At 51.7% G+C, this 11,767-nt stretch overlaps 1 protein-coding gene across 2 annotated transcripts; it reads left to right on the top strand.

Moving 5' to 3' along the window:
- The first annotated feature begins 5,006 nt into the window (after positions 1 to 5,006).
- TAC3 (tachykinin precursor 3) lies at positions 5,007 to 11,767 on the top strand. Of its 2 annotated transcripts, none has more exons than XM_044940654.2 (7): positions 5,007 to 5,164; positions 5,716 to 5,834; positions 8,023 to 8,128; positions 8,319 to 8,348; positions 8,840 to 8,893; positions 9,277 to 9,351; positions 11,498 to 11,767. In XM_044940654.2, exons 2-6 carry the CDS (start codon positions 5,721 to 5,723, stop codon positions 9,348 to 9,350), a joined length of 378 nt encoding a protein of 125 aa, XP_044796589.2. In that variant the 5' UTR covers positions 5,007 to 5,164; positions 5,716 to 5,720; the 3' UTR covers position 9,351; positions 11,498 to 11,767. The 2 variants fall into 2 exon arrangements, with proteins under 2 accessions (XP_044796589.2, XP_006077909.2); XM_006077847.4 differs by having other exon boundaries at positions 5,010 to 5,164; positions 8,020 to 8,128.

Raw genomic sequence — 11,767 nt, 5'->3', positions numbered from 1 at the left:
TCGCAGGTGGCCAATGAGCTGATTCATTAAGTGCGTCCCTGGAGGGAAGAAGTGAGGATCTCTGTCTCATCAGATACTGGGATCCTTTCGAGATTTAGCCTGAAAGGGGGCCCAAGGCTGGGGGGGGGGTCATGTGAGCAGAGGTGAGCTGGGTCCGTGGCTCCATGCATGGTCCCCTCCATCCCAAGCTCAGCACTGGACTTCATCACACTTGCCCCCTGGTACCCTCTGCTTTTCCATACACCAGAGATGTCAGGCTGCTGCCAACGGTCACCTTGCTAATCACTGTCCCACAGCTGGGGCCTACAGCTGGTGGCACTTGACAGGGGGCTGCTCCCCCACCCAGACTCTCTCATCCCCACGACTGACGTTTTCCCTCTTGTCTTCATTTGTTTTCCATGTGTCATTCACATTATTTCTTTCTTGGTTTCCAACTGTCTCACACCATCTCATTGTCCCTGTTTCTGTGGGCTCTGACTAATGTTAACATGTAATGTTTTGTATCATACTTTAAATATCCCCCAACTTCCTCTATATCTGTTTCCTCGTAGAAGCTGTATTGTCTCAGCCTCTTCTGCTCTGGTCTCTACCTTTAGGGAACAAGCAGCTCCTTTGTTTGTAGTAAGGTGTAAATCCCTGCTTGTGAGAGCACACACATGGCTGCCTTTGTTTCTGTCTGGGCGGCTCTGCCTCCTTCCATGATCTCTGCCTTCCCTGCCTCTTTCCTGTCTCTGCTGAGCTCACTGTGCCTTGAGGACGGGGTCTCCCTCCACCTCAGCTTCTATCAGCAGGCAGCTCACGCCCCAGGTGATCATGCTGGCGGGAGACCTGATTAACTCCTCATCTTGCCTGCAGACGAATTTAGCTCTCAGGGCACAAACCAGCCCGGAGTCCTGGCACACTCTGCCCTGAGCTGACAGAGGACTCAGGGAGGCAGCTCTTCCCTGTGGGTGAGGGTCTAGAGCTGTCATTGGTAGGGGGACTCTGTCCTGAGCTGGGGCTCTGGCCACCCTTCCGCTGTCCCAACAGATCCTCCATCCTTGACTTCTCAGAATCAGGCCAAGAGGAGGTGGTGACCAGAGCCTGACCACCCCAACTCTCCGCCTCATCTCCCGCTCCCAGGGCCCAAATTGTCGTCACTTTCTCAGTGAAGTGTCTGGTCATTTTCAGAAGCAATTTCAGGAGAATCTGCAGCTGCTGCTCCCTATCCTGCTTTTCCTTTCCCAGGGCTGAAGGCACTGTCACCTCTCTGGGCTAGGGATCAGGGGAGAGTGAGGGGGGAGGGTTCCTGACCTCCTTCCTGTCCTCCCCCATCAGTCATGTGGATGGATGCTAGGCTAAGGAAGGCATGTGGGGATCCTCTCTTCTTTACTCTCCCATTTCTCCCTCCCTCCTCCTCTTTCCTGTCTCTGCTTCTCTTCTCTTCTGGAATTCAAGAGCATGTGTTTTCATCCCCTGAAGCCTATAGGGGCTGTTTCCCTACCCTTGTCATAGGGCTTGAAGTAGCTCCATCATGATGGGAGAAGCTGAAGTTCTGCCTCCCACTCCCCATCACCAGTCCAACTCTCTCTATCTTGGCTGTTTGAGCCTCTGATAGGCACAAGTCATCCCAGCACCCCCTAACCCCAACGAGGAGTCATTCTGCTGTCTCATGGCACAAACCAGCTCTCGCTCAGCCCTCCTGGCTTGGCCCCATCCTGCCGCAGGCTCTGAGGGACTCCTGTTCCTTGTGCTGCAGGTTGTCTCCCAGCTGTGTCCTGGCCAGGGGGTTTGGCATCCTTCCATTCCTCACAGGTATCTCTCCACCCAGTGTCACCTGTGGCTCTGGCCCCTCCCACAGCATCCCACAGCACCCCTCTAGGATGCTGAAGGGGTCCACGTGTTGCCTCACAAGCTGTGCATGTGGTGGACATACATAGGCCATCTCATGCGCACAAGCACATGCTCCACCTCAACCCTCGGGATGGGCTGACTAGCTCGTCTCATCTCAGCTCCCCCATTTCCTGGCCTCACCTCCAACCTGAATCAGCAGTAAAGAGAGGGGTGGACCCCAGAGGGGATCCTTCTAGGGATTCTGCTCCTCTAGGCCAGTGACAGTGTCTGAGACGTGGCTCAAGTCACAAGTGTTCAAAGGAAAAAACAGCTTCTTTGTAGCTGCAGTACCTGCTTTACATGCTATTTGCATAAGATCTGAGGGCAAAGTGAAGCCCAGCCTGTCCTTGCCTCCCTCCTTCATCACCTCTCTGACTTAGCACCAGCTCTTTCAAGTCTTGGCTAATCCCAGAGATCAAGGGGTGATCAATTCTCCCTGCCACTCCCTTGCTCCCCCCGATCCTTGGCTCCTGCCATCCTGTGAGATGCTTTATCATCAAAGGACATTATTCATGTTGGACCTTTGCTGAAGCCTTGCTTCCCTGGTACCAGGGTGTGGGGGCAGGGATGAATGGGGTGGTGGAGGGCAGGAGGCTGACATAGAGATGGGACCCAGGAGACTTTAGTCCTTGGCCCTCATCTAATATGTTCTTCCTCCTGCACCCCTAATTCCCTCCCACCTGTATGGCTTGGACCTCCTTTTCCAGATTGGTGAGAGGAGAGGAGGGGAGGAAGTGGGAGATGTCCAGGTCCAATTAAAAATAGCACCTGAACGTCTCAAAGGCATGAACCAGTCATATTATTTACATGTAAACAGCCTTCCCCTTGTGCCCTTTATCCCAACCCTGAGTCTGGGGCCATGGTTTCCCCAGAGAGCCAAGTAATTAGCTGGGTAATTACACGAGGCCCCAGTGGCCTCTCACGTAATTCAATGGGGTCTCAAAGAGTTGGACACTAAGCAAATGAGCACGCAGGAACATGACCTAGCTGCTACCCTCACTTGGGGATGAAGCTGGAGTCCTGTGCAGCCAGAATAACTTCTTAGTATGGCCCAAGCCCGAGGGTGGGTGGGCTGGGGAAAGAAACATTTTAGGACTCTAGCAATGCTTGAGAGGCTTTATGGAAGATCCACACTGTGGGCTGCAATGCAAGAAGCTAGACTCAGGCTACCTTTTTTGTTTTATAAATAAATTTTTGTTGAGCACCTATTATATGCCAAACACTATAGAGCTAGGAATCCAATAGCAAACAGATGAAAAGTCCTTGCCCTTGTAAAGATGACATTCTGGTGGGAGGTGAGATAGACAGACTTTACAAGTAAATTTGTAATATGTTTGATGTAATGTATGAAGAAAAGAAATGAGGGGATATGGAGAATAAAGTGGTAGTAATTTTATTAAAAATTTCCTGGCCAAGCCGAGAGGGATGTGGGACCTTAGTTTCCCAACCAGGAATTGAACCTGTGCTCCTGCATTGGGAGCTCAGTGTCTTAACCACTGGACTGCCAAGGAAGTCCCTAGTGGTAGTAACTTTAAATAGGGTGATTGGGAAAGGTGCTGGTGAGCAGGAACCATTATAATAAATATGCAACAGAGCTATGATTCTCTTCCAAATCCCAAGATATAGAAGAGTACCTGGTCTCAATCTCTAGGTCTTTTCGGGAGGTGGACCCCCACCCCTCTGGGGGACCTAACTCTCCCCTTACTGGTCAAAGTATAGACCAGTGCAGTACAATGAAGGGGAGGTTGGGAGTGAGAAACACCTGGATTTGAGGCTGTTCTCCAGGAGCTATATGTCCTGAAGCATGTGACTGAACTTTTTGAGCTTCAGTTCCCTCATCTGAAAATAGGAATGTTTCCCACTCACACAGTGGAGGTGATGAAAATCAGTTGAATTGCTCTCTGCTGAAAGAGAAAGTGAAGTCTCTCAGCCATGTCCGACTCTTTGCGACCCCATGGACTGTAGCCTACCAGTCTTCTCCATCCATGGGATTCTCCAGGCAAGAATACTGGAGTGGGTTACCATTTCCTTCTCCAGGGGATCTTCCAGACCCAGGGATCAAACTTGGGTCTCCCGCATTGGAGGCAGACGCTTTAACCTCTGAGCCACCCTTGCAAATGTTCAAATTCTTCCTCCTTTATAAATAAACACTGAGAGTGATGACTGCTCTGAGGCCGGCTTTCACTTCACCTCCCCTCATCTCCTATGGCGGCATTCTTTCTGGGTCTGTCTCAGATCCTGACTCTGACCCTCCCCTGGGGCTCTCTTACCTTGGGGGCCTGAAGTGAGCACAGTGAAGCCTCTTAACTGTGGGGCATGAACTAGAGGCTTGAAAGTTCAGGGGAGAAGATGCCTGAGTTGTTTGGAGACAGAGTAGGGGATAAACATAACAAAGGAGAAAAAGAAGCAATTAAGAGATCAATGCTGGAGTGGGGGCGAGGGGAACAGCTTAGCCGTGGCGTTCTGTTCCTCCTCTCAGAGACGACAGCAGGAAGGATAGAAGTGAGAACCCTGGAAGGATGCAACAACGTCAGGCTGATTCAGGGGTCCCAGGGGAGGGGCCCTGGCCCTGGGGAGGTGATGGAGGGAGGCAGACGCTGGAGGTTTTGCACTAGCCACTGGGGAGAAGTGCAGACCCTAAGAGGGCCAGTGCGATGAGTCAGCTCCAGCTGGAAGGAGGACAGAGGGACAACCAAAGACTGGAGAGGTGCCAGACTCACATCCCAATCATCCGGGATGGGATCCTGCTCATCCTGGTTGGGGGGAGAGGGTGGGTGGCCAGAGAAGGACCTGCCAGAAATTGGTTTGGCCTGGCAGTTGAGGCTGGAAGTTTAAAGGGCAAAGAGCTGGTGTGTGGATATGGAGGAGAAAGAGCCCAGGGACCTCATCTGTTGAGTTGCATAAGCAACATCATCGCTTAGTGCGCCCAGCTCCAGGGCTGCTGGACTGTGAGTTGCTGGATAACCTCAGCTCACTGCTGGGTTTGTGGTGTGTGTGTGTGTATGTGTGTGTGTCTGCAGCCTATATCCCCCTTCACCCCCACCAGCCTCCCGCCCCGCCAGCCACCCTGGGATTGGTGATTCTCAGCCCCTCCCCCGGCTCCCCCAGACCCTCCCAGAGCCTTTATCAGGGAGCTGGGCAGGAGTTCCTGCCACATTCCCCAGTCCCTCCACTCCCTGTTTTTCTCTCCACAGCAGCAGCACCAGCAGCGTTCGTGGGGAGCGGGCAGTGCTTCCGGCCAGCTCCCTGATCCTGCTAGACCATCTGTCCCAGGCTCCAAGCTGCTCCACAGGTAGGCACAAGCCAGGGAATGTTGGATGGATAGGAGCTGGCACCAGAGGACAGGGGTGGAGTCAGGAGGGAATAAAGGTGGCAGCCTTTGATCAGGGAGTGGGCTACTGGGCAGGTGAGCAGAAAGAGGCGATAGGGGTTGATGTAGTGATGCCTGGAGCCTGTGGGTACAGACTGATTCTTCCAATATTTAGAAAGTTTGGCCTAAGTCTTAGCGTATCTAGGGCTGGAAAATAGCATTCAGGATCCCTCCTCCAGCTGATGAACGAAATAGACCTGTGCAGGTCCCGTCAGTCTATTATCTTCCCTGGAAGCTGGAGCCCCCGCATTGTTGCACCATTGCTCATTGCCAGGTGCACAGACTGGGGGAACATGTGATAGAGGCCGGGAGACTGAGCCCCTCCAGCTCAGAGACTCTCCCTGACCAAGGCTGGGGTGGGAGAGTTGGGGGCCGGGGAGGCAGGGCATTGGTGGTGAATGCTTCCTGCATTTGCACCTGTGTTGTGTCCTCCTCCTCCCTGCCTCCCCTGTCCCGTCTCTCTGTCCTCCTAGGCATCATGCGCGGCGCCCTGCTGTTTGCAGTCATCCTAGCCCTCAGCTCGGCTCGGAGTTTTGGTGCGGTCTGTGAGGGGTCACAGGAGCAGGTGGTGCCCGGTGGGGGTCACAGCAAGGTAAGGCTTCCCCTCTGGTTTGCCACCCTGGCAGAATACCAGATACCATCATGGGGGCCACACTCTGCCTGTCCCACCTCTGTAGGGAGGAAGGTGGGAGTTGCTTGGATTATCCACCAGAGGGCTGGACTGCCCTGCCTCTCTGGGGGCCTCATGTTCTCCCTGTATGTCTGTCTGTGTCTCTGTCCCTCTGCATGTCTTTGACACCTTGTATGTAAAAGGTGCCCCACTGATACATTGTTTGTTTGATTGTCTGGTGACCTGGTGAGTGGATGGTGCTGGATAAGGTGGTCTCAGGTTCCCTGAGTCCAGCTCAGGTTCTGTCCCTTTGCAGGGGGGCAGGTCTTCCTCACTCCTTGGATGGTATGAAACAGTCAGAATTTCTCTCCCAAATAGTCGTTTGTATTCTTTGTTACCTGTCAGTTTTATGTATTATGTTGTTTTAAAAATTCACATAAATTCCCTTATCCGCTGCTCTTCCACCCTCAGTAACCTCATGTGCTCCTAAGATCCCAACCCTTTCTTTCCTCTTGTCCCATGTCCCCCTCTAGCCTCTGCTTAGTCAGGATAGGAAACAAAAAATCACAAAACAAGTTGGGCCCCAGTTTCTGAAGTTCCTCTAAGAAAAAGAATAGGAGTTGTTAGAATAGGGGTACTGGGGGAGAACAAGGAGGAAGTCTTTTCAAGGTTTTGAAAAGACAGCAATTATATTGGTACGAGTGCTTTTAAGATGATTACAGGTGGAACTTATTACAAATTCAGCGTGTGAAGTCTAAATGCCTCTCCAGCTTGGATCTGTTTAGCATCTCATTACAGGAGGTACGCAGAGTATTTGAACAATTTGGGGAAGTGGTTGCGTGGGAAGCTGTGGGCTGGGCAAAGAGACATCATCAGTTTTTGTCCAGCTGGTGAGGTGTCCCAAGGCATGATGGGCTGGCAACTTTGCAGGTGGTAGCTGCTGCACCAGCTCCAAAAGGCCAGAACCAGTTCAAAAAGCACAGAGTGAGTGCCAGACAAAGGCTGGACACTGTGTTTGGAGCCAAAGTTCCAGCTGGAGACCAAATATCTGGGTCTGTTACTCTGAGACAAATGTGCTTTCCAACCTTGCCCCTCTTGTCCAGTAAAAGAGAGGTTGCCTTCCTGCCCCTTCTCCCTACAGATCCATGAGGATGAGATAAATTGGAATGAGACAGGGGTAGGATGTATGCATGCCTGGGCAGCCAGGTTGGCATGTGTGAAACCACCAAGATGATTAAGAACCCCTGCCCAGCAGCAGGGCTACAATGGGGTTCAGTTGTGGAGGAGAAGAGGCTTCATTCTGAGCATGCTGCCTTCTGAAATTCTAAATCTGGGGCGGGGTGGTGGGGAGAGAGACAGAAAACCACAGGCAGAAACCAATGGAAAAGAAAAGAGAGGGAGCGGCGGTGGGAAACACAGAGAGAGAAACACCCATGGACTCAGTGGAGAGTGGGGCGATTCCAGGATGGCTGGTGGCCCCGGTTGCCTACACCCACATGTCCCCAGGACCAAGTCCTGTCTGTGGCTCAATCATGGAGCACAGACCAGAGGATACTAGCTCTGTCTGATGAACTTTTCTCAGAAATTCCTGGCTCACTCGATTAGTGGGGCAACCATATCCTTGGTCAGACCGGTTCCGGATGTGCCAGGGTGAAAAGAACCAAAAGCCCTTTTCACTGAGAGGTGGCAGGAGCTGTGAGGGGCCCCAGGAGTCTGTCCCCTTTGAGCTTGGGAGATAGTATGACCAACTGTCCTGGTTTTCCCAGGACTGTCCCAGCTTGAGCACTGAAAGCCCCACACACCTGGGCAAACTGGGGCAGTTGGTCGGCCTACAGGGATACCCAACGTGTTCCCTCTACATGTGCCTCCCAAATCTTGCTATGAATCACCTGGGAGCCTGGTTAAGACTCAGATTTTGTCTCAGTTGGTCTGGTATAGGACCAGGATTAGGTATTTTTAACAAACTCCCAGCGGTTAAGCTGCTAGTCCATGGACCACAATTTGAGAGCCCACTTCTCTTCTAGTGTGAAACCAGAGGAAATCCGGAAAGAAATAGGATGTCAGGTTCAGCTGTGATGAGCTCAGGAAGAGGCCATTTCTTGTGGGAAAAGAGTGAGAGGACTGGGGGTGAGCCTCCTCCTTGGCCCTCTTTGTCTCTCTTCCCCAGAAGGACTCAAATCTCTACCAGCTGCCCCCGTTATTGCTCCGGAGACTCTATGATAGCCGCGTGGTCTCCCTGGATGGATTGCTCAAGATGCTGAGCAAGGCCAGCGTAGGTAGGATACAGCCTCAGGGAAAGGGGTTTGGGGGGCAGGATTCTGAAGATTAAATAGGCCTGGGAGACCCTTCAGGAGGGAAGGAGGCTGGAGACGGCTTCGTGAATGATTGAGGTTGTGATCTGAACCTCCTCCAATCGTCTCTTTGCAGATCCCATTCCCCAGTTACATGCTTGTTCTTGCTTCACAGGTCCTAAGGAGTCACCACTTCCCCAAAAACGTGAGTAGCCTCCTCTCCCTCCCAACCTCTGCTGACCACTTGCCCAGAGCTCCACGGGGACAGGGCCCAGTGACTATTTTGGCTGGCCCTGGTTCCACTGGTGCAAACAGCATTCCAGCTGCAACTGCTCAGTCAGCCTCGAGAGAGTGTGAGAGGCCCCTGGGCGCCAGAGGAAGCAGCTGTGGGGGGCCTGGTGAGGTCTTCCTCCATGGGCGTGGTAGTGCAAGTCAAGAGGATCTCTTGGTGGCTGTGAAGATTCTAAATCAGGCACCTGCTGGGTGGGAGAATTTTAGAGTTCTTGAAAGATGGGGGAGAGGGAGGTAGACAGAGAGGGTGGGCTAAGGGGACAGCCTGCTAACTGTGGGGAGGCAAGCTGTGGTGAGATACAGAAACAGAGACCAGAACCCAACCTCAGAAATCCTGACACCTGTCTGGGGAAATGTGTCAACCCCTCATCGTGATGGTTGACCATGTTGGCCCTTTTTATGCAGGTGACATGCATGACTTCTTTGTGGGTCTCATGGGCAAGAGGAACCTCCAGCCAGGTAGGAGCATGGTGGGAGGGCTGGGGTGCTGGCAAAGGTGTAGCAGGAGTCAACTGCCTTATGTTTGTCAGTGTGGGGAAAGACAGGACTTTCCCTAGCTACAGTGAGGGCTCCTCCACTCCTCTACTCAATCAGCTTGGACCCACAGTCCAGCCCTCCCCAGGAGCAAAGCGGGGAGACCTTTCTAAGAAGGTCCTGCTGCTGTAGGGAAAGGGTCAGAGAGGCTTTGCTTGCCCCTCCCCCATTTCCCAAACAGAGAGTCCCTCTTCTTCCTAACTCTGTCGTCCAAAGCTGTCCTTCATAGCCAGCCCTTTGCTTTTGGGTTAGGGTGAAGGTCATAGTCAGAAAAATCCCTCTTAACTACACCCTTTACATCCCCCCAGACACTCCTGTTGATATAAACCAAGAAAACATCCCCAGCTTTGGCACCTTCAAGTACCCTCCAAGTGTGGAATGAGGTAAGGACTTACTCAGGGCGAGGAGAGGGGATTGTGGGTATGTGGTGGGGTAGGAGCGGCGTTGCCAGAGGATCATTTCCTCTGATGCTATGGGCATTAATGCTCATAATTAAAACCCTAAATACATCCCGACACTTAGAAGTGTGTGCTTGTCTGTGACCACACACACACGTGTGCACACAGAAAAACACACAAACACACACACACGCACACCCCTCTTTCACATCTCTTTCCAGCTTCATTGCTCCCGGCTTACAATTGAGCCGGAGTGAGATGGGGGAAATGGCAAGAGGAGGTTTTCCCCTGGGGTTTCTTTGATGGAGAACTTCTGTTGTTTGGACTCTATTCTCTTGTGATTTGTGCAAAAGATGGAGAGATCATTATTGGATAATTATAGGTACCACATTTATTCCCACGTGAAGCATTTTGCTTCCCAGGGAGGCTGAAACCATCCAGATCATCCTGAATCTTGGGTTACCGGCTCCACTATAGAGTTCTTTGCAAGGATGATTTTTGCATTTCTTTCTAGAAATGCAAGAAAAACTCTGAAATCTAATGGGGATTGGCTGGAAACTGTTATCGTAATCGCTCTGTGCAGAGTAATGAATAAGAGCATGGCCTGAGTTTGAATCCTGGATCTGTCACTCACTAGCTGTGTCTCTTGGCCAGGTTACATAATCCTTCTGTGCCTCTGTTTCCTCATCTGAAAAGTTGGGATGATAATATTATCTCACAGGGCTGTTGCTGTGAGTCTAGGTCAAGTGTTCAGAACAGTGCCTGGCACACAGCATTGTACCTTGGCTTCACTGTGACTGTTGCAGTCTGGGAGGTGTAGGGAAGGTTCCAGTGTTGCCTCGGTGGGCTCTGGTCTGTCTGTCTGAAGTTGTCTGGGCTGGAACCTAGGCCTGAGTCGGCTGACAGTTCTTCCACTTGGTATGTGAATGTGAGTCACCCCGGGGGAAGTGTGTTGTCAAAATGCGGAACCACCTGCCTTGACAGCAGCTTTCCACACATAGCAATAGCAGTTCACTGATGGCTTTCTCTGCACCAGCTTCCCAAGAATGGTGTCGGGGGAGGCAGAGAGGGGTCAGGAAGCCTTTGTCTTCCTAGAGACTCCTGCCCCTCCCCCTGAGGCCCTATTACCCCCTCTCGTTGGTTTCAAGGGAGACCCAAGGACCAGGAGCTGGCTCTCAAAGAGACTGCCTGTGCATGACTCCCGGGCCCAGAGTCATGACTGTGCCCCCCATTCAGTGTTGGGCGAGGGGGCACAAAAAGCTGTAATAACCGTAACTCGCTGATTACATGGTACTTACTGTATCATTTTGCTCTCTTTAGATTGTTATTTCAGTCTTGCCGACAGCCAGATAATTATATGGGCAGCTATATCTGGATGACATACTCTCCCCAACGTTATGCTTCGGCCGTAAAGATAATTACAGTGCAATTTTGCCATAGTATTTTATACAAATGGCAGAAACAAGCACATTATAGAAATCTACTTGTAATGCTTTCTGGTGAATCTAGGCTTTTTCGGAGGGACTGGGCTCATAATTGCAGCCCTCATAATCTCACCACGGATGGCTCATTCTGAACCTGTTAGGTACTGGGGAAAATAGACTCAAGGCCCCTGGGGCTGGCATGTAAAGATTAGATGAGATGGATCAACACAGATCATCATGCTGTCTAATTTCATTCATGTGAAACTGCTGAAAAAGGAAGTGATCCCTGGACCTGTCCTTCCTCTGGGAGGTTTCTGGGAAGAGGAGGAGGGACTGGGTGAGGCCAGGGGAGCATTAGCTCCAAGGTGCATTGGACAGGGCCGTGTGTATGCCCAGCTCATAGGATGCCAGGATGATATGAACTTTGCCACTACATCTTTCTGTGTGGGCCCCTCAGACCACGCACATGGTGTTTATGAATGGGTCGTGCAATGCACATAGCAGCTGGGAAGACGCAAGCAACTGTAGCTAGGAGAGTTTTTCAATTCTCTAGTTCAAAGGCTACATGGAGAGCTGAGGGCTAAGGCTTCCATTCTCTCTACTGCTCCCTTACAGAGGCCCCTCCCTTTCTCCCCCACCTCCCTGGTGGGTGGGTGGTGGGAGTTTTAAGGACAGAGATGTGATCTGATCTTTTTTTTGGTCCTCAGCACTCCACTCCTGGACTCCTGGGCTACATCGTGAAGACACCCACCCCTAGATGCACACGCTTCTATTTCCCTTCCTCCTCCCCACCCCTGTAACACTCTTGTGCTTTAACCCCTTCTTCTCTCTGTCCCACTGGCTGCAGAAACTGCCTTGTGAGCATCCCCAGTCCCTGTAACCATTGACTACAGATTGCCCTGGAATTTCTGTAGCATCCTACAAATATGATGTCTCTCTCTATTCCTCAACAATAAAGGATTTTTACATATTATGAC

This window comes from Bubalus bubalis, chromosome 4, assembly GCF_019923935.1.
Source record: "Bubalus bubalis isolate 160015118507 breed Murrah chromosome 4, NDDB_SH_1, whole genome shotgun sequence".
Classification (NCBI taxonomy): domain Eukaryota; kingdom Metazoa; phylum Chordata; class Mammalia; order Artiodactyla; family Bovidae; genus Bubalus; species Bubalus bubalis.
Note: the sequence above shows the minus strand (reverse complement) of the source record. Positions and strands in the feature narration are given on the sequence as shown.